Here is a 27484-nt window from a genome sequence, read left to right as displayed (position 1 = left end):
TTTCTGAACAAACATGCATTAAAGGGTGCAAGTAGGCTGTTCTCACAAGACCATGCATTGCTACGAATGCAAACTGTCAATCAGTAAACATTCAGCATTTTTCAATAATCATACATACATGCATGCAAGATTTTATACGCAGATGGATCCAAGACAATCCAAATTAATTGCTAAAATGAACTGTTCAATTCCAGCAATGACTGTCACAACTACAAGCTGTCATGCTGATGAACTACTCACATCAAACTCCAGTAGTGCATCCAACTGCGCTTGCAGTATTGGCATGCCTTTCAACAATTTTTCTGGAGCCATAGTTCTCATTGCACCTTCAGCCCTGTAAAAAAAGAGCATGTCTGAGCTAAATAATCTATTTTACCTGCATGAAACTACTTACATCAAATTCCAGCAAAGCATCCAAATGTCCTTGAAGTATCTGCATGCTTTTCAATAACTTATCTGAAGTCACAGTTCTCATGACACCATCAATCCTGAAAAAAATTGTAGCTTTGGAATCAATTCTTGCTTCTTGTATTTAACCAGTTTCACCTCTTGATTAATAGAAAAGTATTCCAAATAATTTTTATTCATTTTCTCTCCCTTTACGTTCACTGTAGCAACTGAAAGGTCTTATTTATGAGTAGAGACTGGAGGATCTGGCACTTCTTCACAGAGCTTTTGAACAACTCTGAAAGTAAGATAAATAGGGAAATACGATTTTCTCTGGTGCACAATTGCTTGCTTGTGCACCCAGATCCTAGATGCTGTTTCACTACTAGACCTTGTCCTCATCAATCTACCAGTTGCAAATGCATCTGCCCATGACAGTATTGGTAAGAGTGACCACCACACAATCCTTATGAAAATGAAGTCCCATCTTTCACATGGAGGATACCCTCCACCGTGTTGTGTGGCACTACCACCATGCTAATGAGATAGATTCAGAACAGATCTGGCAACTCAAAACTGGTGTTATGGGCACATGGTGAGGGGTGTGGGTGGTCCCCACTGTTCAACTCCCACCTGACCGCAGCAAGTTTTTTTTTTTATTATTAGGGTTTAAACCCTTTGTATTTTATTTGTCACAGACAGCAACAGGTTTTCTTGAAGTTTTAAAATGAAGCTTAATTATTTATTGTGCAATATGCCTTATCCCACAATTGTCACAACCGTATCCATCCACCCACCCACGCACAAACAGGCAGTTATGACCGAGGTGGGAGGACAGCACTATTTATTCTAGTTCCCCTTCTCCACAGGTAGCAGCACATATTTAAATTTTTTCCCACTTATTGATACAGTCAATCATACTCTGTTTTTATCCCAGAATAAAACACAGCAACTAGCTTCAACAACAAAACCAGTTTATTACAAAACAAGTCTTAACCAATAATGAAGCAAAACACACACACACATTAACTGAAAAAAAATTTATTCAGAGCTCCAGTACAAAAAACCCCCCCAAAAAAATACACTGGCCAAAATACTTGCTAACTCGAAGAAAAAAAAGATATAAAAAGATGTCATAAGTCCTTTTCTGGTTTGGCACCCCAAATACGTAAAGACAGCTGTCACTGGGATCTTCCTGGAACAGTTCTTGTCAGACAACATTGAAGATCAGTATGGGCAGGCTTTCCAGGGAAAATGCATTAACAGGGGTTTCAGGCAGTTTCTTACACTAGCTTCTCAAGAGATGGAAAACTGGCAGTCTTTTTCAAAGAGCTGGAACAGACTAAGCTGGGGTTTTGCTGTCTTGGCAAGTTTTCTCCACTGTCTTTTTCAAACCATTGTCCATATCCCAACTCACTGTCCAAAGCAAAAGCGAAACCAATGTCTCAAGCATCAAGCTTCCTGACCCCTATAAATCTTGACCAGTCACCTCTCTGTAAACATTCCTCCCCAAGTCAAAAACCACCCCTGCTGGGTAATTATTTAAAGATAGGTGCCTTCCAGTAACTATTTACAGTCCAAACCTCAGTGACCCTTGTTAAAAAAAAAACATGGACTCCTTTTCAATTTTAAACCACAAATCTTCAAAACGTTAAAAAAAATGGAAGCATTCATAACACGCATGCGGGCAGGGACACACACACAGAAACAGGAGTAAGTGGTTTTTAAGTGAGGTAGAGTTTTGGGGTTCCCTGTAAACCTTTTGAATTCTCTGGGAGGCCAAGATCTCTGGTTGTTGGCCTGAGACGTTTGTAGATTTCTCTCTTGGTTGAAAGTTCAGTTTGAAATCAGAGGATCACTTCCAATTCACTGCTGCACAAGTTGAAATGTAGAATTCACAGCAGGAAGCCCTCCTTTTTGGCTGGTTGGATTTTTTCCCCAGCTCTCAGCTGGACAAGCTTTTAGTGATGTTTCTTCCTAAGTTTTCTCTTTCCCTCTTCGGTTTCAATTCCACTTTTCATGGAACTGGTTGAAGTTTAAAAGCTTAACAGACCTCCATTTTAAAGAAGGCAGGTTTGAGGAGATGATAAAGATAACAAAACGATCTTAAAGAATGATCTTAAAAAGAGGGGAAAAAAGGCATACTTTAAATGTTTCTTAGAAGCCAAACCATATATGATGGAATCCAAATATAGCTGTGGTGGACCACCTTTCCATGCTCGAGCCAGATTTAAATGTGAAAAGATTTTGTTGCGTTACAGCTTAGGCTCTGGGACAGCAACTGAAAAACAGACTCATTAATCTGTATTCAGGCGTGTAGTTATTAGTGCAAGAATAATGGGGATAATTTTAACCCCTCCCTCACCCCCCCCAAAAAAAAAGGTGCGTTAGGGTGGGTGGGAAATAAAAAATATTTTAAAAATCTCAAACCCGAAACAGATTGCCCTTGAACCCACCCACTGCTGATTTTAATGGAGGCAGGATGGGAATAGAGTGACTAACCCAATATTTAAATATTTTAACGAGGCTGTGTCCATCAGATTTTTTTTTACTTCATTCCAGCCTTAACGTTATCCAGCCGGGTTTCCCGAGCCTCAGGGGTCCCGGCAGCTGAAGGGAGGCAAGGATTACTGCATGGTACAAGTAAGTGCTTTTCCACTACTGTTTGCCAGCCAAGAGGTGTAGGAGTGCTCTCACCTGAAAAAAACCTGTTAATGTCTCTAACAATCAGGAGAGTCCGCTGAGTTATCAAGGGGAAGGTAAAGTACAGCTACGTTTTGTGTGTGCGTATATGGGTGGGTGGGGAGGGGGGGGGGGGGGGGGGGAGGTGGAGGCGGCTTGTGGGAGTACCTTCACTTCATGGACTACAGCAGTTTAAAGCAGCAGCCCACTATAAACTTCTCAAGAGCAACTAGGGATGAACAATAAATGCTGGCCTTGTCAGCAACGTCCACACAGAGTAAATATTTAAAAGAAAAATCGTTTTTATGGTCCCCATTCTAGAAATCAACGACTGAAGACTACCTTCTTCCATCTATCCTGTCTGATCCTTTTATAATTTTCAAGAGATCATAGTGCCCCACAATCTCTGTTGTTCTTTAAAAAAAAAAGGCTTTTTTTTTAAATGTCTTTCTTCAGAATTGGAAGCAATACTCCAGCTAAGGCTGAACCAGTGCTTTATAAAGGTTCACCATAAGTTCCTTGCATTTATACCCTATACCTCTATTTATAAAATCCATTTCATGGACCTTACCATGCATGGGAAATGAGTAAGTTTTGCTTTCTGCGACCAAATATGAAACTGCTTCTCATTTAAAGTCAATTTATAACTTCATATGACAACTTAATGTATTCTTGCAATTCCAGATTTAGTTTGTTTCGATACAGCAATGTATGTGCTGGAAAGCCCAACTGAGGGTTTGTCAATTCAGCACATACTTTGATCTTTTCTTTCACAACACTGAGCAATTCCAAAAGAAAAATGTTTTTAAAGTTTAAGGTTTTGCTGCTGCATGAAGCACAAGATCTCGTGGTAAACTGATCACTGAACCCTTCAATCAGATTTGTCAAAAGCCTGCAATCCCGTGCCTAGGTTTTAATGCTAGTTACAATTTTCATTGCATGCTTCAACAGCAGCTACTCCTAATGAATGGCAGAAGAAAGCTATCAGTTATACAAAATCCCACTAATTTGCAAAGTGATCTGTATGTTGCTGGCACCCCTTTGGCTAAGCAGCATATTTGTATAATGATGTACAAAAAAAGATTAAAAACTGAACTGTCAAAAGATTAGAAAATGTTACACATTTTTAAAAAAATATTTAGAAGGTTTATAAATGACTCGACAAGCCATCAGAATATACAGCACACCACTAATTAATTCCTCACAAGTACAAAGAAAATGCAACAAGTCCGAATTTAAAACTTGACCTTTTAAACATCCATATAATTAAATATTGTGCTCATCTCTTACTTCAAATGTTGCAACTGAGCCATCTATCTTCCTTCTAACAGGCCTGTGCTGCAGACCCACTACATTCCAATTAGAAGGCTCATCAACATTTCTGCTGGTCTAACATAGTAATATTATACAATATTTTGCCGAGAAACTAACAAAATTTCAAGCCTAGTTTCTATATATATTCAGTATACAGTCCTACAGTTAAATGTTCTAATCAAGTGTTAAACTGTTGCATACTATTTTCACAAAAACAATTCAAAAAAAGACTGGGAAATAATAAATCTAGTTTAATTACAAGAGCTTTAACAATCTGAAATTTTTGCAGGCCACCATCCTATATTCCACTGCACAACTGATGCCCTCAAACTTACCCTTTCTTCACTCTTGCAAAGTCAAATGCCATCTGTCTATAGGAATATGCCTTTTCATTTAAGTACCTGCTGTATCGTCTAATAAATGTTGACATATCATAACCTGAAAGAATTAAAACGCAAAATGTGAACAGAACTTAGATAACACCAATACCAATATTTATGTTAGTTATGAGAGGCAGCAAGTTTCAATGATCAGGAACAAATACACAAGACAGAAAAAAATTGTACAACTGAAATTCAAAATTTGTCACAAATGCTGGAGAACGAACACTATAACAAACCTGGTAGTTAACAAGAATTAATTGGCCTATGTATCCACAATTCACCATTTATTAGATACTGTTCAATAAAAGGCTTGTAAGCAATTCCCATCAATAAATTAAGGAGTCAGTCTGAATCAAGAATGACTGTTTCAAACTATGCCAAAAACATCTCTATTACATTTCAACGGGGGACAGAGAGCATGCGCCAGCGGGAGAGTGGGAGAGAGAGAGCACGAGCTGGCGGGGGGGGGGGTGTGGGGGGAGAAAGAGCGCAAGCTGGGGAGGGTTTAGAGAGAGCGAGGGCGGGAGAGTGAGTGAGAACGGGGGAGGGAGAAAGAGAATTGAGAGAGCGGGAGAGAAAGCACGAGCAGGGGAGGGCAGAAGAGAGAGCAGGGGAGAGTATGCACAGGGACAGAGGCCTGGGGGTTCCTGTGCATTGATCTTTGAAGGTGGCAAGTCATACTGAGAGAGTAGTTAACAAAGCACATGGGATCTTGGGCTTTATAAATAGAGGTATTGAGACACTGTTCTCATTAGCTGATGGTACAAGGACTAGGGGACACAGATTTAAGGTTTTGGGCAAGAGATGCAGGGGGAAGTGAGGAAGAACTTTTTTTTTAATGTAGCGAGTTGTAATGACCTGGAACACGCTGCCTACAAAGGGTGGTGGAAGTGGAGATGATGAATGATTTCAAAAAGAAATTGGATGGACACTAGGAAAATAAACTTGCAGACAAAGGAGATACAGCAGGGAATAGAATTCCGTTAATCTAATATTGTCTTCAAATTCGTTGGCTTTGGCTGGATCACTTATCCTGTGGGATTTTTTTTCCCTAAGGGAATGTACATTCGTTGCGAATTATGAACTAATTCTTTAAATGCTTGTCAGAGTCATTTACGGCACAGGAGGCGGCCATTCGGCCCATCAAGTCCATGCCAGCTCTCCACAGAGCCACGCTGTCAGTCCCAATCCCCAGCTTGATTCCCATAGTCCCGCAAGTCCATTTTTCTCAGGTCATTGATAGTCTGCGCTTCCACCACCCTCGTGGGCAGTAAGCTCCCGGTCATTATTAACCGCTGCGTAAAAAAGTGCTTCCTCACATTCCTCTGCATCTTTTGCCCGAAACTTTCAATCTGCATCTACGGTCATTTCTTTTAATCTAGTTTCCCAATATATCTTAGGCAACACATCCCTTATACCTTAGTTTGCTTTGTTCAGATTTGAAACCTCTGTTTCCTACTTCACTAAATCACTCTCAAACTCTATATAAAATTCAAATCACTCTTCCCAGTGGCTCCTTTACCACAAGGTTCGAAATGAATCTTGTCTCAATGCACAGTACCATATCTAAAATAGCTCATTCTGTCATTGGTTCTTCAACATACTGATCTATGGGTAGGCCTGCTTTGATTCACATCACAAATGTGACCATTTGAATTCCACTGCGTTATCTGACTAAGATTCAGTAACAAGGATTGTAAACAGATGTTGGCTCCTTGGACTTTTACTTCCATTAAATTTTGAAAACAAAGCTGATTTCTTTGGCAGTGGGAGATAGCAGAAAACCATCCAGTTTTGAGACAGGACAGGGGGAAAAATGCTTGGCTTCAAAGCAGAGAGGTCAGTGATTAGGGGGCATGGATTTAAAGTGATTGGTACCCAGATTAGAGGGGAGATGAAGGTAAGATTTTTCAAACAGTGTGCTGGGGGTCTGGAAGTCACTGCCTGAAAGGGTAGCAGAGGCAGAAACCCTCAACTCGTTTAAAAGGTGTCTGGATATGCACCTCAAGCACCATAACCTGCAGGGTTACAGACCAAATGTTGGAAGGGAGATTAGGCTGGGTGGCTCGTTTTTCAGCCGGCACAGACGCGATGGGCTAAGTGGCCTCTGTCTGTGCCGTAAACTTTCTTTGATTCTAAGATTCTACGAAAATGAGCCAGGATTAAAGAGGTGGCAGAAGGTCAGACAACATCCAATGTGCAATTTTCTTAAAGGCATAGATCACCTGCACAGAATGTCCATGAAATGAAAGCCACATTTCCTTAATATATGTGGAAGTTGAACAAATGACAGAAATTCATAATTTAATCCCATAGAATTATATTAACGTTGATAGAAGTAGACAGTTCTCAAGATGACCCTTCCCCAAAATCTGGGAGGGGATTGTAAAAGTTTGGTAAAATAAAATCCTATTTAGAGTTACTAGAGATAATTCAGTCAGGATGAAAACACCTGGATTCCAGTATGGCCATTTTCAATGCAAAGTAAGAAGGCTAATGAAATTTTCCAAAAATGAGGCAATGTGGAGGAAGCAAGTTAATACTAGCAGAAAAGTCATTTCAAGTTTACATTTACCTCTCAATCCAGCAAATAACACATGAACCAGAAAATGTTTTGCTTGCTGAAGCTAGGTTGCAATGTTTCCATCAGAAACTGTTGCATATGGTAAATACTTAAATGAAAATACTACTGCAAATATGTTGGGTCATGCTGTAACAAGGCATGAATGGTTTCACAAAAATTGAAATACCAGCTATGTAACTGAAAATGAACAGTCGTGAAAGGCCATTGACCAATTGCTCAAATCAGAGGCAGGAATGTAGATACACTATTTGAAAACTATAAGTCTTCTAACCACTGATTATGAATGGCTGGAATATTAACTGGAAATGTGCTTTGAACATATTTCAAGAAAGCTTTGCTGTCGTAATTTGTCAACATACCCAGGTCTACTCAGTAACTTTGTTGAGAGGTTACTAAATAGGGGCCTTATTTAGATTATCAACTCCAGTTCTGTACTTTAACTGTCTGAGCAGTCTCATACCCCATTCAGGTGAAGCAGTGATTTACTCGTACTTCTTTCAATTTAGTATGCGGCACTCGCTGCTCACAACGTGGTCTCCTCTACATTGGGGAGACCAGCTGCAGACTGGGTGACCGCTTTGCGGAACACCTCCACTCAGTCCAAAAGCGTGACCCTGAACTTCCGGTTGCTGGCCATTTCAACAGTGCCTCCTGCTCTCATCTTATCCTCTGCAAGGATCAGTGCAAGGACCCCAGCTATTCACAATATATATTAATGATTTAGATAAGGGAACTAAATGGAATATCTCCAAATTTGCAGATGACAATACTGGGTGGGAGAGAGAGTTGTGAGGAGGATGCAGAAAGGCTTCAGGGTGATTTGGACAAGTTGAGTGAGTGGGCAAATGCAAGGCAGATGCAGTATAATGTGGAGAAACGTGAGGTTATCCACTTTGGTAGCAAAAACAAGGCGGCAGATTATCTGAACGGCTACAGAGAGGGGAATATGCAGGGAGACTTAGGTGTTCTCGTACACCAGTCGCTGAAGGTAAGCATGCAGGTGTAACAGGCTGTAAAAAAGGCAAATGGTATGTTGGCCTTCATAGCAACAGGATTCAAGTACAGGAGCAGGGAATGTCTTGCTGCAATTATATAGGGCCTTGGTGAGACCACATCTGGAATATTGTGTGCAGTTTTGGTCTCCTTATCTGAGGAAGGATGTTCTTGCTATAGAGGGAGTGCAGCGAAGGTTTACCAGACTGATTCCTGGGATGGCGGGACTGACGTATGAGAGATTGAGTCGGTTAGGATTATATTCGCTGGAGTTCAGAAGAGTGAGGGGGGTCCTCATAGAAACCTATAAAATTCTAACAGGACTTGACAGGGTAGATGCAGGAAGGATGTTCTTGATGGTGGAGTCCAGAACCAGGGGTCATAGTCTAAGATACGGGGTAAACCTTTCAGGACTGAGATGAGGAGAAATTTCTTCACCCAGAGAGTGGTGATCCTGTGGAATTCGCTACCATAGAAAGCAATTGAGGCTGAAAACATTGTATGTTTTCAAGGAGTTAGATATAAGCTCTTGGGGCAAAAGGGATCAAAGGATATGGGAGAGGAAGCGGGAACAGGTTACGGAGTTGGAAGATCAGCCATGATCATAATGAATGGCGGAGCAGGCTCGAAAGGCCGAATGGCCAACTCCTGCTCCTATTTTCTATGTTTCTCATGCTCACATCTCTGTCCTGGGGTTACTGCAGTGTTCCAGTGAACATCAACGCAAACTCAAGGAACAGCACCTCATTTACCAATTAGACACGCTACAGCCAGCCGGACTGAACATTTGAGTTCAATAATTTCAGAGCATGACAGGCCCCCCTTTTAACTTTTATTTTTAGTTATTTTTTCTTTGTGTTTATTTTAGTTTGTTTCTACTATGCCTACCCACTGGTTTTTTTCATATTTGCACTCGTGGCCAGGCTGCTCGGTTTTCTGTCCATTAACACCCTCTCTGTACTAATGCTTTGTCTTTCAGCACACCATTAGCACACGATTTGCGTTTGCTCTATGACCTTCTGGTCAGTTATTCTTGGTGACCATGTCCCATCAACACCTTCACTTTTATTATCACATGCCCCACCCCTGCTTTACTTGCTTAAAACATTTCACATTTCTAATATCTGCCAGTTCTGATGAAGGGTCACTGACCTGAAACGTTAACTCTGCTTCTCTCTCCACAGATGCTGCTAGACCTGCTGAGTATTTCCAGCATTTCTTGTTTGTGTCTCACATCCCATTGGATGGGCAATCCATCAGGAAGTGTGCTGCAACAGCTCCACTTCCCACTCCTAATTTATACCTCTAGCATTAAATGTGCATACTGATCAACCAGCATTGGAAGGATTACTCAGCATCAAAAATGAACAATTATTTGCTGAAACCCCTTCAAGGTCTTTCCGCTCCCTGTTTCTGCAACTTCCTGCAACCTACAAACACCTCAGAACTTTTTTTTTTAAAAACTCTAGCCTCATATACTTCACCCCTCTCTCCTCACCCATGGTCTGGAATTAACTCCCCAAACCCACTTTCCTGTCCTGCTTTAAGATCTTCTTAAAAACAAGCATGGCCCCTTGTAGTATTTCCTTCTTTTACTTTTTGTTATGCCCAAGTGAAGCATCAAGTGAACAGTTCAGTACAAATGATAGATACACACTTTTATGGGGCAATCTGCCGTAAAGGCTAATAACTCCAGCTTTTGCCTCAATGGTAAATCTTCAGAGAATCGATAGTCTGGACTGAAAATAGTATCTGATGCAGACTAATTGGAGCTCATGCAATGACCAATGTTGGGAAAACTTCCCTCTGAATAAATCAAGAGCAACCAACAAACAAGCATATTCTTCTTCTTTGGCCTCCTTGTCTCGAGACACAATGGATAAGCGCCTGGAGATGGTCAGTGGTTTGTGAAGCAGTGCATGGAGTGGCTACAAAGGCCAAATCTAGAGTGACAGACTCTTCCACAGGTGCTGCAGATAAAATTGGTTGTCGGGGCTGTTGATTCTCCCCTTGTGCTTCTGTCTTTTTTCCTGCCAACTGCCAAGTCTCTTCAACTAGCCACACTTTAGCCCCGCCTTTATGGCTGACCGCCAGCTCTGGCGATCACTGGCAACTGACTCCCACGACTTGTGGTCAATGTCACAGGACTTCATGTCGCATTTGCAGACATCTTTAAAGCGGAGACATGGACGGCCGGTTGGTCTGATACCAGTGACGAGCTCGCTGTACAATATGTCCTTGGGGATCCTGCCATCTTCCATGCGGCTCACATAGCCAAGCCATCTCAAGAGCCGCTAGCTCAGTAGGGTGTATATGCTGGGGATGTTGACCGTCTCGAGGATTTCTGCGTTGGAGATATGGTCCTGCCACCTGATGCCAAGGATTCTCCAGAGGCAGCGAATATGGAATGAATTGAGACGTCGCTCTTGGCTGACATAGGTTGTCCAGGCCTTGCTGCAATACAGCAAGGTACTGAGGACACAGGCTTGATACACTCGGACTTTTGTGTTCAGTGTCAGTGCGCCATTTTCCCACTCTTGGCCAGTCTGGACATAGCAGTGGAAGCCTTTCCCATGCGCTTGTTGATTTCTGCATCTAGAGACAGATTACTGGTGATAGTTGAGCCGAGGTAGGTGAACTCTTGAACCACTTCCAGACCATGGTCGCCAATATTGATGGATGGAGCATTTCTGACATCCTGTCCCATGATGTTTGTTTTCTTGAGGCTGATGGTTAGGCCAAATTCGTTGCAGGCAGCCGCAATCCTGTCAATGAGTCTCTGCAGACACTCTTCTGTGTGGGATGTTAATGCAGCTTCGACACCAAAGAGGAGTTCCCTAATGAGGACTTTCCATACCTTGGTCTTTGCTCCAAGATGGGCAAGGTTGAACAAACTGCCACCTGATCTTGTGTGGAGGAAAATTCCTTCTTCTGAAGACTTGAACGCATGTGAGAGCAGCAGGGAGATGATGATCCTGAACAGTGTAGGTGCAAGAACACAGCCCTGTTTCACACCACTCAGGATAGGAATGGGGTCTGATGAGGCGCCGCTATGCTGAATTGTGCCTTTCATATTGTCATGGAATGAGGTGATGATACTTAGTAGCTTTGGTGGACACCCAATCTTTGCTAGTAGTCTGAAGAGACCACGTCTGCTGACGAGGTCAAAGGCTTTGGTGAGATCAATGAATGCAACGTAGAGGATGCTGTTGTTCGCAGCATTTCTCCTGTAGCTGGCGAAGGGAGAGCAGCATGTCAATGGTGGATCTCTCTGCTCGAAAGCCACACTGTGCCTCAGGGTAGACACGCTTCTGGAGCCTGTTTAAAGCAACTCGAGCAAAGACTTTCCCCACTATGCTGAGCAGGGAGATTCCACGGTAGTTGTTGCAGTCACCGCGGTCACCCTTGTTCTTATAGAGGGTGATGATATTGGCATCACGCATGTCCTGTCGTACTGCTCCATCATCCCAGCACAGGCAAAGCAGTTCAGGGAGTGCTGAAAGTAGAGCAGGCTTGGCACTCTTGATTATTTCAGAGGTAATGCCGTCCTTCCCAGGGGCTTTTCCACTGGTTAGAGAATCAATAGCATCACTTAGTTCCGATTTTGTTGGCTGTTCGTCCAGCTCACCCATGACGGGCAGAGACTGGGCTGCATTGAGGGCGGTCTCAGTACCATTTTCCCTGGAGTAGAGTTCGAGGTATGCTCCACCCAGCGGTCCATTTGCTTGCGTTGGTCAGTGATTGTGTCCAGATTTAGACTTGAGGTGGGGGGGCGGGGGGGGGGGGGGGGGGGGTCGATCATCTTGATGGTTGGCCCAAAAGCTCTCTTAATGCCATCATACATTCCTCTGATGTTTCCAGTGTCGGAGGCCAGCTGAATACGACTGCATAGGTGTTGCCAGTAGTTATTTGCGCAGAGCCTGGCTGTTCTTTGTGCAGCGCTTCTGGCTGCTTTAAGTGTTACGGGATGTTAACGCACTGGGGGCTTTCTTGTAGTTCAACAATGCAATGCGCTTAGCAGCTATGACAGTTCCAGCTCTTCAAAGTGAGATTGAAACCAGTCTGCATTCTGCTTCACACATTTGCCATAGGTGGTCATTGCTGAGTCATCGATGGTGCCTCTGATGTGGGCCCACTTAGTCTCTGCATCCCCTGCAGGAGTGTTTTGAAGGACTTTGTCAAGTGAATTTAGAAACTTATGTAACAGCTGTGGATAAGAAATTCTGCTAGTGTTGATGCGTAGGCGGCCCTTCTGCTTGGAGTGTTGCAGCTTCTTTGGTTTGAGTCCAACCTTGCTGCACACCAGGGAGTGGTCGGTGTTGCAGTCCGCACTGTGGAAGATGCGTGTGATTTGAACGCTGTTTGAAGAGGCTCGCCTTGTGACTATGAGGTCCAGCTGGTGCCAACGATGTGATCAAACAAGCATATTACAGATTACAATTGTAGCCATACGAAGAATATGGCTGTAGAAATATCGGCATCAGTTTATCTTTGGCTTTAAGTTTTCAACTGAAATGCTTGCCAAGATAGACATGAAATGTTGGATGTTATTCGACAACTGCAGAAGGAGATTAAGTGTGCTCTTTTCACTATCTTTAAAAGAGCATTGAGCCAGCGCCATGCAAAGCGCTGATGTATAATGTTTCACAATGGCACACTGCACTTCCCCAGTCCATTTCAAATGAAATTTGGACCACTTCAGACACAGTCCACCACTTTTCCCCATAAGGTGGAGGGAAATCAGATGGTTTCTCATTGGGTACGCAGTGATGTCCAGTCAAACAGTGCAGAACAGGGATTGCGAAACAAGACATCCCTCTTTTCATGAGGCCTAGAAACACAACAGGCAGCAAACTGAAGCTCCATGCTCTATATTGTAGAACTGAACAGAAAATAAAATTGAAGAATTTTCTTGTTATTGGATAAAGAAATACCAATCATGTTGCATTTTCCCAAGGAAAAGTATGAAAGTTTGATGTAGACAGAAAAAGCGTGCTATGCAAGAGACAAGTTGCCTGCAAAAGTTAATAGGATTTTTTGGCATTTACAGGTAAGAAAGCAGACAAATCTTAGCTTTCAGCAGTTGTTTAACAGATAGAGAAGTGAATGGAATGGTTACTCAAATAGAATTCTGTATACTGTATATTGTCAGAAATTAGAGGAAGTTACAAAATGTTACAAAAGGGTCCTGTCCAGGGTTTCCTTGTAAGGCATGAACAAGCACTCCTGTTCCTCTTGCTACATAAAGAAGCCTGGAAAAAAAAAAGAGCTTTAAGCTTACTTTGTTGGGCCTCATCTGGCTTCTGATAGGATTGACCTGATGGGATAACAGTCTTGGCTCCCCACTCAGGACATCAACTAAAGCTGCAGAATGGACCCCGATGACCACTGGAACCAATCTGCATTTTAATTAAGGACCCTACAACTTTCCTGAGAGAGTTCTTTCTGCCTGTTCAAAGTATGGCAAGACGACAGCTGATTTGAAGGGCCTGAGTGACTGGACTCATTTTTACTGCACTCCCACCCAATTTTTTTTTTTAAACTGGGCAGGGCAATTAAAAATCAGAGCCAGACAGTATTCCTGAATAGAATAGAAAGAACAGATATTATGTCCTAAAATCCTCTTACTTTGAAGTGGCATGGGGCACAAAGCATACTCAGGCATCACCTACTCTCATGAAATATAAACTGACAACTTATTTTCCAATGTGACAGTAGGACCATATTATTACCTTTATAATTATTTGGTACAGGCATATATAAATCTTGTTACTTCCATGGAAACAGATAAAGCAAACATGTAGTATTTTAGAATCCTTAGAATAACCTTTTCAAATTAGTTTCACAGCACTGCAAGCCCCATTAAACTAAGGAATTCAAATCTGCGCCTTTGAAAATACAAAATCTATTAACAGGGAAAAAGAAACTAATCGACCTCCAAGTACAAACAGTTTCCAAATATTGACATTAAGATTAGTTCTTGATCAAATACAAATACTGATTTCTTACCATGAGTCCCACTTTTGTCCAAAAAATTGCTGAGGTTGAACAAAGTATTTCTAGATGCCAGATATTGAATAAATCTCTGCAAAATACATAAAATTGTTACACAATACAGATAATTTTAGCTATATTTGAATGAAAGTGAATATCAAAGTTTTTACTTGTACATGGAACAAGATTACAAAAACCCAACAGCATTTAGTAACCAGGCATTTGGTGCATCTGATACTTAGAATTTTTTTCATTTTTCATTAAAACTCAGCTGATTGAAGTTTGTCACATCTAACAAATACTCAAGTGACATGACATATCAATATAGACTCCACTGTGATTAAGAATATCTTGACGTCACCTTTTTTGCCCAGCTCTTTGCACCTTTTACTCTCCACTTGTTCATCTGAATGCTAGCTGACCAGACCTTTGTCGAGCTGTTATCCTTTTCTGTTCTATAACTTATGATCAAGTTTTTAAAGTCGATTACCTCCTTCAATACCTTATTTTGCACAGTTCTTTGGTTTTTATTTTTGCCGACTGATGCTAAGCATCATACATTTGTTTTTCTTATATACTTTAATAACCAAAACAGACTTTCCAAGTCAATGCTGGGAAAACCCTTTATAGAATTCTACTTCCACTAAAAGTAATAGAGCCACATTCTTAGGTGTGTGATCCAGGAACCAGTGCTAAGTTCTTTAACTCACTTTAAATTAATAGGTGCTTTAAAGAATTTAATCTTGGTTCCTGGTTCATAACCATGTACATGCTTTCGTGCTTTTCTTGATGGGGGGAGAAAAGGGGCAAATGCCAAAAGGAGGAAGGCAATGAGATTAGTATGTTGGAAAACGCCTTCTCGGGACTCAGTTGAGAACAGCAGCAAGACAAGCAACTGGGTGAAAGACTAAATGTTAGAGCCATTACATGGACACCACTGCAGCGAAAAGGGACTTTCCCTTATGCCCTACAGCTATCATCTTCTTTCTACGGCCTCTCACATGGGTTCATAGTCAGAGCAAGGTGGAAGACATGAGAAATATTTGGCTGGGTGGGGGGGAAAGAGAAGGGGGGCAAGTAGAATGAGAATTACAGCTGAGCCAGCTGAATGTACAGTCTCAATCTAAGTGAAGAAGAAATCCATAAGTTACTCACATTTGTTGGAGGTCAGGGTAGAGGGGACAAAAATGAGAACAGTTTAAGATCAGTAGTGGAGAAAAGAAACTACCAACTATTTTGACTGTCCAGAATGATCCTGGAGATATGCTCTTCATCAGAAGGATGGTGGCATAGTGGTAATGCTACTGGACTCGTAATCCAGAGGACCTGACTAATGCTCTGGGGACACTAATTCAAATCACAGCAGCTGGTGGAATTTAAATTCAATTAATAAATCTGGAATTAAAAGCTAGTCTCAGTAATGGCGACCATGTAACTACTGGATTGTCATAAAAACCCATCTGGTTTACTAATGTCCTTTAGGGAAGGAAAGCTGCTGTCCTTGCCTGGTCTGGCATACATGAGACTCCAGTCCCCCAGCAATGTGGCCGACTCTTAATTGCCCTCTGAAATGGCCTAGCAAGCCACTCATTTGTGCCAAACCTCTACAGAAAAGTCGAAAAGGAATAAACGAGACGGACCACCAAGCATTGTCCTACACATCGGGAATAACAACAGCACACCCTGCCCAGTCGATCCTGCAAAGTCCACCTTACTAACATCTGGAGACTTATGCCACAATTGGGAGAGCTGTCCCACAGACTAGTCAAGCAATAGCCTGACATAGTCATACTCGCAGAATTATACCTTTAAGCCAATGTCCCAGATTCCTCCATCACCATCCCTGGTTACGTTTTGTCCCAACAGCAGAACAGACTCATCAGAGATGGAGGCACAGTGTATACAGTTGGGAGGGAGTTACCCTGGAGTCCTTAACATTGACTCTGCATCCCATGAAGTCTCAGGGAATCAGGCCAAATGTGGGCAAGGAAACCTCCTGCTAATTACCATCTACCATCCTCCCTCAGCTGATGAATCGGTACTCCAGGTTGAGCACCACTCAGAAGCAGCAGTGAGGGTAGCAAGGGCACAGAGTATACTCCAGGTGTTATCATGAAAATGTGCTATGCTGAATGATAAGTTTAATTTAGGCTTCCAACTGAAGAATTTAAAAAAAAATTTTAAATTTGAATTTAGGATTTTGGCATTCCTTTTAAAAGACAGCAGATAAGATGGCCACCATAAATCGCACTGAAATACCTCACATTCCAAGGTATCGCGGTGGAGACGCATGTCTGAATAACCCTCATCCAGAACAATTGCTCGAGTTTCTTTTGAACACATCAGACAAGCATCTGAGCCAACAAGTGCAGGACCCCAGTGAGGATGTCTCTCTCGCTCCAGGTAACACTAAGTTCCGAACCCTGGCTGCAGGCAGCAGAACATCCAAGTCCATCATTGCTGCAGACAGAGAATCAGGGAAAAAAACATCGACTTCACTATCTCCAAAAAAAACCCTGAACCAGGTAGCCACTTCTACCAACCAGAAACTCGAGGACCACAAATTCAGCTGGAAGACAACTGAATGACCAGACTCCACAGACCGTATGTTATTTGTTCTGGATGCTAATCCAACCAAACCATTCTTTACTCTGTAACCTGTGTGTGGTTTGGTGGGGGGGGTGTGTGAGGGAAGGGGGCACGAGAGTGAGACAGCGTGAGAGAGAGAAAGAAAGTTGGAGTGTAGATTATTTTTACTTAGATCAGGTTTTGATTTTAAGTACAATAAACTAACCTCTTTCTTGTTTAAACTCAAGAAAACCAGTCCGATTGGTTCTTTTATCATAGCAAAAAAAGGGTTAAACACTCACTGAATTTGTAAGCTCATTCACTGTTTAAAAGAAAGGGCGTCGCTGGCTAGGCCAGCATTTATTGCCCATCCCTAATTGCCCTCGAGAAGGTAGTGGTGAGCTGCCTTCTTGAACCACTTCGGTCCACGTGAGGTAGGTACATCCACAATGCTGTTAGGAATGTAGTTCTAGGATTTTGACCCAGTGACAGTGAAGGAACGGTGATATAGTTCCAAGTCAGGATGGTGTGTGGCTTGGAGGGGAACTTGCGGATGGTGGTGTTCCCATGCATTTGCTGCCCTTGTCCTTCTAGTTGGTAAATGTCATGGGTTTGGAAGGTGCTGTCTAAGGAGCCTTGGTGTGTTGCTGCAGTGCATCTTGTAGACAGTACACACTGCTGCTACAGTGTGTCAGTGGAGGAGGGAGTGAATGTTTGAGAATGGGGTCTACTCAGCTCTCTATTTCTTCATCCATTACCTTTATAAATATAGTGAAAAGCTGTGCGCCCAGTACAAATTTGTTGGAGACATCACCGGTCACATCCTGCCAATTGAAGTACATAATCATTATCCCTATTCTCTGTCTTCTACCTCCTAACCAATTCCCTATTCAAGCCAATAGGTTGCCTCCAATTGTACACACATACATTTCTGCCCCTTATGTGGAACCTGTTGAATGCTTTCTGGAAGACTATATAATTAACACCCACAGACCTTCCTTTATATACCATGTTAGTTACCCCCTCAGAAAATTCAACTAAGTTTGTTAGACATGACTTACTCTTTACAAATGCATGTTGGCTCCCTTGGTTCAGCTCATATTTGTCCAAATGGTCCCTCATTATAGATTCTATTAACTTCCCCACAACTGAAACTAATAAGCCTATAATTTCCCAGTTTCTCTCAAATAGCAAAGTGAGACTAGCAATTTGAAAAATTGAAGGGGACAGTTCCAGAATCAGGAATGTTTTGGAAGATCACAACTAATCATCAAATCCATCCTCTTCCCAGCCACGGTCTTAGGTTGAATGAAGAGTTTCAAACTTGGTGCTTACTTCACCCAGAGTCAAGCTTCCAACTTCAGTGTCTTCCCCAAGACTGCCTGCTTCCACCTCCAACATTGCTCACTTCTGCCTATAGCCCACTTGCTGCCAAAACCCTCTTCCATGTCTTAGTTACTTTCATGCTCCAATGCTCTCCTGGCCAGCCTCCCATCCTTTGTTAACTTAATCTCAACCAAAACTCCACTGCCTGTATTATATCCTGCACCAAGTACCACTCACCCATCACTTCACTTACCTACATTGGTTTCTTGTCACCCGAATGCCTAGAATTTAAACCTATTTAGCACGTTTAGTGAATTGGTCACACCGCAGATTAGGATTGCTGAGGGAGAATGGGAATGGGTGACCAAAAGGCAGAGAAAGAGCAGGAAGGCAGCGCAGGTGTCCCCTGCGGTCATCTCCCTCCACAACAGGTATACCGTTTTGGATACTGTTGAGGGAGATGGCTCACCAGCGGATGGCAGTAGGAGCCAGGTTCATGGCACCGTGGCTGGCTCTGCTGTTCAGAAGGGCGGGAAAAAGAGTGGAAGGGCTATAGTCATAGGGGATTCGATTGTAAGGGGAGTAGATAGGTGGTTCTGTGGTCGAAAACGAGACTCCCGAATGGTATGTTGCCTCCCAGGTGCACGGGTCAGGGATGTCTCAGATCGGCTGCAGAACATTCTGAAGGGGGAGGGTGAACAGCCAGTTGTCGTTGTGCACATAGGCACCAATGATATAGATAAAAAACGGGATAAGGTCCTACAAGCAGAATTTAGGGAGTTAGGAGCCAAGTTAAAAAGTAGGACCTCAGAGGTAGTAATCTCAGGATTGCTACCAGTGCCACGTGATAGTCAGAGTAGAAATGAACGAATAGTCAGGATGAATGCGTGGCTTGAGAGATGGTGCAGGAGGGAGGGGTTCAAATTTTTGGGACATTGGGACCGGTTCTGGGGGAGGTGGGACTATTACAAATTGGACGGTCTACACCTGGGCCGGACTGGAACCAATGTCCTTGGGGGTGCTTTTGCTAACGCTGTTGGGGAGGGTTTAAACTAATGTGGCAGGGGGATGGGAACCAAATGAGGTCAGTGGAGAGTAAGGAGGTAGTAACTAAAGCCTGTAAGGAACTAGATAATGAAGTCAGCGTGACTAAGGGAAAGAGTAGGCAGGGAGCAGATGATGAAAGCAAAGGGACTGGTGGTCTGAGGTGCATTTGTTTTAATGCAAGAAGTGTAGTAGGTAAGGCAGATGAACTTAGGGCTTGGATTAGTACCTGGGAGTATGATGTCATTGCTATTACTGAGACTTGGTTGAGGGAAGGGCATGATTGGCAACTAAATATCCCAGGATATCGATGCTTCAGGCGGGATAGAGAGGGAGGTAAAAGGGGTGGAGGAGTTGCATTACTGGTCAAAGAGGATATCACAGCTGTGCTGAAGGAAGGCACTATGGAGGACTCAAGCTGTGAGGCAATATGGGCAGAACTCAGAAATAGGAAGGGTGCGGTAACAATGTTGGATCTGTACTACAGGCCTCCCAACAGCGAGCGTGAGATAGAGGTACAAATATGTAAACAGATTATGGAAAGATGTAGGAGCAACAGGGTGGTGGTGATAGGAGATTTTAATTTTCCCAACATTGACTGGGATTCCCTTAGTGTTAGAGGTCTAGATGGAGCAGAATTTGTAAGGAGCATTCAGGAGGGTTTTCTAGAGCAGTATGTAAATAGTCCAACTCGGGAAGGGGCCATACTGGACCTGGTGTTGGGGAACGAGCCGGGCCAGGTGGTTGACGTTTCAGTAGGGGACTACTTTGGGAATAGTGATCACAATTCCGTAAGTTTTAGAATACTCATGGACAAAGATGAGAGTGGTCCTAAAGGAAGAGTGCTAAATTGGGGGAAGGCTAACTATACCAAAATTCGGCAGGAGCTGGGGAATGTAGACTGGGAGCAGCTGTTTGAAGGTAAATCCACATTTGATATGTGGGAGGCTTTTAAAGAGAGGTTGATTAGCGTGCAGGAGAGACATGTTCCTGTGAAAATGAGGGGTAGAAATGGCAAGATTAGGGAACCACGGATGACAGGTGAAAGTGTGAGACTCGCGAAGAGGAAAAAGGAAGCATACATAAGGTCTAGGCGGCTGAAGAAAGACGAAGCTTTGAAAGAATATCGGGATTGTAGGCGCAATCTGAAACGAGGAATTAAGAGGGCTAAAAGGGGTCAAGAAATATCTTTAGCAAACAGGGTTAAGGAAAATCCCAAAGCCTTTTATTCATATATAAGGAGCAAGAGGGTAACTAGAGAAAGGATTGGCCCACTGAAGGACAAAGGAGGAAAGTTATGCGTGTGGAGTCAGAGAAAATGGGTGAGATTCTAAACGAGTACTTTGCATCAGTATTCACCGAGGAGAGGGACACGACGGATGTTGAGGTTAGGGACAGATGTTTGACTACTCTAGGTCAAGTCGGCATAAGGAGAGAGGAAGTGTTGGGTATTCTAAAAGGCATTAAGGTGGACAAATCCCCAGGTCCGGATGGGATCTATCCCAGGTTACTGTGGGAAGCGAGAGAGAAAATAGTTGGGGCCTTAACAGATATCTTTGCAACATCCTTAAACACGGGTGAGGTCCCAGAGGACTGGAGAATTGCTAATGTTGTCCCCTTGTTTAAGAAGGGTAGCAGGGATAATCCAGGTAATTATAGACCGGTGAGCCTGACTTCAGTGGTAGGGAAGCTGCTGGAGAAGATACTGAGGGATAGGATCTATTCCCATCTGGAAGAAAATGGGCTTATCAGTGATAGGCAACATGGTTTTGTGCAGGGAAGGTCATGTCTTACCAACTTAATAGAATTCTTTGAGGAAGTGACAAAGTTGATTGATGAGGGAAGGGCTGTAGATGTCATCTACATGGACTTCAGTAAGGCGTTTGATAAGGTTCCCCATGGTAGGCTGATGGAGAAAGTGAATGCGCATGGGGTCCAAGGTGTACTAGCTAGATGGATAAAGAACTGGCTGGGCAACAGGAGACAGAGTAGCAGTGGAAGGGAGTTTCTCAAAATGGAGACGTGTGACCAGTGGTGTTCCACAGGGATCCGTGCTGGGACCACTGTTGTTTGTGATATACATAAATGATTTGGAGGAAAGTATAGGTGGTCTGATTAGCAAGTTTGCAGACGACATTAAGATTGCTGGAGTAGCAGATAGTGAAGGGGACTGTCAGAAAATACAGCAGAATATAGATAGATTGGAGAGTTGGGCAGAGAAATGGCAGATGGAGTTCAATCAGGGCAAATGCGAGGTGATGCATTTTGGAAGATCCAATTCAAGAATGAACTATACAGTAAATGGAAAAGTCCTGGGGAAAATTGATGTGCAGAGAGATTTGGGTGTTCAGGTCCATTGTTCCCTGAAGGTGGCAACGCAGGTCAATACAGTGGTCAAGAAGGCATACGGCATGCTTTCCTTCATCGGACGGGGTATTGAGTACAAGAGTTGGCAGGTCATGTTACAGTTGTATAGGACTTTGGTTCGGCCACATTTGGAATACTGCGTGCAGTTCTGGTCGCCACATTACCAAAAGGATGTGGATGCTTTGGAGAGGGTGCAGAGGAGGTTCACCAGGATGTTGCCTGGTATGGAGGGCGCTAGCTATGAAGAGAGGTCGAGTAGATTAGGATTATTTTCATTAGAAAGACGGAGGTTGAGGGGGGACCTGATTGAGGTGTACAAAATCATGAGAGGTATAGACAGGGTGGATAGCAAGAAGCTTTTTCCCCCAGAGTGGGGGTTTCAATTACAAGGGGACATGAGTTCAAAGTGAAAGGGGAAAAGTTTAGGGGGGATATGCGTGGAAAGTTCTTTACGCAGAGGGTGGTGGGTGCATGGAACGCATTGCCAGCGGAGGTGGTAGACGCGGGCACGATAGCGTCTTTTAAGATGTATCTAGACAGATACATGAATGGGCAGGAAGTAAAGAGATACAGACCGTTAGAAAATAGGCGACAGGTTTAGATAGAGGATTTGGATCGGAGTAGGCTTGGAGGGCCGAAGGGCCTGTTCCTGTGCTGTAATTTTCTTTGTTCTATCATGACCCAGTGAGAAAGAGGTCTAGGGGTCCCCTTCTGCCTTCACCTGTTCTTACTAAAAACAGGGTTTAATTTTAAACAGTGTTTTTAGCTCCGCCTTGGCGAATCCTTGTTCATTGCGTTCCAATTATAAGGCAAATAGAGACAGAAAAGAAAAGAAATAAAGTGGAAAACTTTGTGGCAATATCTCAAGTGTTTTTGGTTATGGGTCTTCGAACTCACTGTGGATTCCTGTGGGTAGATCTTGCTTTTCCTTGGGGCCCGGTATTCTTCTTGAACCTTGTTCACTGTAGCAGAACTTTCTCTCTTGGGGTTCATGTGTCTTCGGCAGGTTTCAGTTCCATGAGAAAGAAATGGGAGCAGACAGGAGGGGAGGAGGTCTTTTTCAGTCCAGGAGCAAAGAGCTTTCTGCCAGTTCAAACACTGTCTCTGCAATGTAAAACTCCAAGTTGGCCAGCAGGGTGGTCATGTGACCGACTGGTTTGACCAAATCAGTTCTGTGTATTGTCTGGGAGCAGGGGATAGCTCCTTTGTTCTGACACTGTCTGCTAATATGCAAAAATGTCTTTCCAGCCAGGGGGCCTGGCAACCACTTGTAACAGGCCTTTTCTTCTTCCCAGCAGCAATTTGAAATTTAATGTCCATGTGGCAGAATGAATGTGCCTCATTCTTGGCAGGTGGGGGCCTGCAGGACAACCTGCCATCGTTATATTGAAATTCTTTCCTGGCAATATCCCCACCTCCCACTTGTATGGGCGTAGATTTGGAGGCAACCTATTGGCTTGGATAGGGAATTGGTTAGGAGGTAGAAGAGCGAGAATAGGGATAATGATTATGTACTCCAATTGGCAGGATGCGACCAGTGATGTCCCCATGTACTGGGCGTTGAGCTTTTCACTATATTTATAAAAGGTAATGGATGAAGGAATAGAGCACTGAGTGGCTGCATTACAGATGACATTAAGCTAGGTAGCACAGACCCTGACCCCCCAATTTGTAACTCTAGTCCTACAACTCCTCAGAACTCTATTCTTCCAGCTGTGGTTTATTATGCATTCCCCGTCACTTCACACCACAACTGACACCCAGGTCTTCAGCCATCTAGGTCTTATCTTCTGGAATTACTCCCCTAAAGGTTTCCATCCCTCGTGCTTTGAAGAGCCTGCTTGAAACCCAACACTGAGCAAGCTTTTAGTTACCCCTCCCAATAGCTCCTCCTTTGGCACAGTGGTCATTTTTATCTGGTTAAACCTCAGGAAATGGCTCAGAACATTTTACTATGCTGCTATCTAAATGAAAGTTGCTGTTAACTCTCCAAAGGAAAAAGGCAGAGATATAATGTAGGTCTATTTTACTGGGAGGCAACCTGTATTTTTGTCATGTTTATTTTATAAAGCACTATATTTCTAATAAAAATACAAAAGCTGGATAATCTAACTGCATCTTATTTAATGCTTTCACTTTTTAATTCCTTCTGCATCGTGCAGATTACATGAGTAGAAATTCAAATAAGCGAGGTTTCAGCAGTCATTTTATCTCCTACTGTGAATCCATCTGTTTCTTTATATTATCCAGCTATTAGAACTTGCAGCAGTATTACAGAATCTAAAAGGAAATCTAGGTCAAATATTTTGCTCCTTGAACATACTTCAACTATACCTTTATTTGAATAAAACATGTAGACAAGCAGCAACTCTATTAAACATTTGCTGTTCACTCAAAATGATGGCATACTCTAGCATGAACACATTATCCTGTTAATAACCTATCTTTGTTGTCAGCCATCTGTTTTCCTACACATTATACCTTGGGTCTGGAAAGATATGTACTTCGTGATACGACCAGCAAATGTCATCCATAACAAGCAAAATAAATCAGAGTTAAAATGGCAATAGATTTTCATTCAAAAAACATTATATAACTACTGTATATTGTTTGCTTCCCTTTAATAGTCACTCACTGACATATTCAAACATAGAGCTCGAATCCAGACCAGAGTAGCAATATTACCCTCTATAAATGGAACAGTCCAAGTATAAGTTGGTGCCCACAAAACTATTAAGACTCTCAGAAACCCATGCCTCAAGGAATGTTATATGCAATATATATCGAGTTGAGTTCAGGTTTTATAAAAGTGTCGCAGATTTGAAAAAAAAAAAGCTGCAGTTATTCTAAAAGGGCATTCAAGGTTGCAAAAATTACCAATTTATTACCATTTAACTTTGATTAATGACTGTAATCAGGATACAAAAATAAAATATTAATTACTCCATTTTCCCACACCATGAATATTATGCTCAGTATATTTAACAAAAAACTAATTCTGTCAACAAACAAGAGGCAGGTGGCTACAGAAGAGGAGGACAAGGGGAGGAGGGCGAGGACGGGCAGGTGAGTCAGAGACAGAATTAAAAAAAGAGAGCCCGTGGATGAAAAAGAAAGGAGGAGTAATAAAGCAAGCAAAACAAAGAGAGAAAAAAAAGTGAGAGAGAGAAAAATTAAAAATGTTCAGAAGCTCCTGCAGGACAGAGCACTTATGCACAGGCAGGGACTGGAATTAAAATGGGAGGATGAGATTTCTGGGCAGAATCAAATCACTTCATCTGCCAATAATTTTGTTCACTTTCTTCAGAACAATGTACATCAATAATCCATTAGTCTCACTTCAAGCCGAGTTATTTTGTATTTGTGGTAATGCAGTCAGTTGTCAATTCCCTTACATTTCCATTTTCCATGAATTTCAGCATTTTAGAATCCTAGAAAGTGCTCTGCCTGATCTTTTCTTCAATGAAAGCCATTTTAATCCTTACAACTCTCTTCCTAACTTGCATTCAGGTTTTAGCACATATCAAATCAAGGCTCAAAGTTGTTATGCTATGCTATATGTTAATCTTCTATAAAATGACCCAAAAGACCATCTTCTGCTAATACTCTCTACTTGTGTTACAGCAATCCCTACCTGTTCAGGTGGAAGTTAAAAATCCTTTGCCATTATTGTATTGAGTCCTCCATGCCCTTCCCAACCTTCTCTTTCAACCACCAAAAAAATGAATGCATTTCACATTTGCCAAGTCAACAATTGTTGCACTTCAAACTGATTTATCTATATGGGATGCAGAACCACCAACCCCTCCCCCACAACTTGATCCCAATTCAGAAAAGGGAGACACTTCTGTTGCATTAATAAACTTTATGGAGTACAAAGGATCAATGTTCAGTTAAAAAAACAGCCACAGTCATTTACCTGTAAAGACTATTGCAGATGAATACAGATATTGCAACTTGTCTGATTTAATCCAGCACAGAATGTAAAAGTCTGATCTCGATTGCATGGCACAACAGTGAAGGCTCAGGAGCAATTACATCCCACTGAACTGATTTTTGATTTTAGTTGTTTGGATTTAATTTCAACCCGAGTGATAGAATGGCCTCAGTGGCAATTAGTACAACCAGAGCAGACTTGAACTTTGTGCAGTGTTCAGCTTCCCCCTCAATCAAGTTATTAACTATTTACCCCCTTGTATCAGTTCCCTATGAAACCCCTGACCAATTAGTAAACCTTGGGGCAAGGAAAAGTAACATTGCTCAGACATCTATCTCACATTCAAAACTATCCCCCCTCCTCAAAAATCACATCATTCACCTATACTGTCTCCAACCAAGCCACCATCTCCAAGCTTCCTTTCCTCTCAGGCCCTTGAACTGGTCACCTCTGCAGCTCTGTGCCCATCTCTCAAAAAACTCCTCATGCAAAACTACTCAGTCCATCTTCCATCCCGGTCATAGTCCAACATGACATTCTCCAACATGACTTTGGTCAGTTATTCCTCTAACTTCTTCACAGCATTCAATACTGGCAACCATGCCAACAACCTTCACGGCTCTTCTCAGTCATCCGGCTTCATAACAACTGCCCTTGTGGTTTCAGTTCTACCTGTCCCAGCACACCAGCAAAGGCTTCCCTTCCCTTTCCTCTCCCCTTCCCCCCCCCCCCACAAGGATCTATTCTTTCTCAACATAATGTCCCTGTGATTTTCAGATAGGTGGTCAGATGCTGCATGTATGCTGATGGCACCCAGCTGCTTTTCTACCATTTCCCATGACCACCTCTGTTTTCAGGCTACCTGTCTGATATTAACTTATGAAAATTTACTTTGATTACTATGAGAATATTGCAGGTGAGTAAGATGCAGATGGTGCCATAATTTCAGAAAACTATCTAGATTCAGAAATCATGCCTTTGGAATGGATAATGGCGAATGCCATTCCTTTACTTAAGGGAGGGAGGGAAGGAAAGAAAGAGAAACCAGGTAATTATAATCCTGAACCCTCTGTGCCAGTCAAGGCAGAGAACAGATTTTATTGGGTAAAGTTATCAAGGGACATGGAATAAAAGCAGTTAACTGGTGTTGAGGTACTGATCAGTCATGATCTAACTGAATAGCAGAATAGACTCAGTGAGCTGAATAATTGTGATGGAATACTTGCCAGTCGCCTGGATGAACGCAGCTCTAACACCACTCAAGAAGCTTGCCACCATCCAGGATAAAGCAGCTCACTTCATTGGTTAAAGTGATGAATGGGATGTCATTCACTCCCTGTGCCACCAGCGCAACGTGGCTATAGTGCATTCCATCTACAAGATGCACTGCAGCAACGCATCTAGGCTTCCTCGACAGCACCTCCCAAATCCTCTACCACTACCACCCACAAGGGCAGGGGCAGCAGATGCATGGGGACACCACCTCCTCCAAAGTTCCCCTCCAAGTCACAGACCAGTCATTCCTGGAACTAATTCCTCGAACAAAGGCGCGCCACACAAGTGCCAGGCAATGACCATCTCCAACACGAGAGAATCTAACCATCTCCCCTTGACATTCAACGGCATTACCATCGCTGAATCCCCTACTATCAACAGCCTCAGGGCTACCATTGACCAGAAACTGAACTGGAGTAGCCATATAAAAACCGTGGTTACAAGAGCAGGTCAGAGGCTAGGAATCCTGCGGCGAGTAACTCACCTCCTGACTCCCCCAAAGCCTGTCCACCATCTACAAGGCACAAGTCAGGAGTGTGATGGAATACTCTCCATTTGCCTGAATGGGTGCAGCTCCAACAACACTCAAGAAGCTCGACACCATCCAAGACAAAGCAGCCCGCTTGATTG

General features: G+C 42.8%; 1 protein-coding gene across 3 annotated transcripts in view; it reads right to left on the bottom strand.

Moving 5' to 3' along the window:
* Positions 1-27484, bottom strand: part of snap91a (synaptosome associated protein 91a) — a 235946-nt gene that overhangs the window by 130098 nt on the left and 78364 nt on the right. For all 3 annotated transcript variants that reach the window (XM_068026003.1, XM_068026004.1, XM_068026005.1), the window contains exons 4-6: positions 14353-14428; positions 4719-4821; positions 241-334 (exon numbers count right to left, since the gene is read on the bottom strand). In XM_068026003.1, the coding sequence (XP_067882104.1) occupies positions 241-334; positions 4719-4821; positions 14353-14428 (273 nt within the window). The remainder of the gene's footprint in view (positions 1-240; positions 335-4718; positions 4822-14352; positions 14429-27484) is intronic.

The sequence above is a fragment of the Heterodontus francisci genome, chromosome 3 (genome assembly GCF_036365525.1).
Source record: "Heterodontus francisci isolate sHetFra1 chromosome 3, sHetFra1.hap1, whole genome shotgun sequence".
In the NCBI taxonomy this organism is placed as follows: Eukaryota; Metazoa; Chordata; class Chondrichthyes; order Heterodontiformes; family Heterodontidae; genus Heterodontus; species Heterodontus francisci.
Note: the sequence above shows the minus strand (reverse complement) of the source record. Positions and strands in the feature narration are given on the sequence as shown.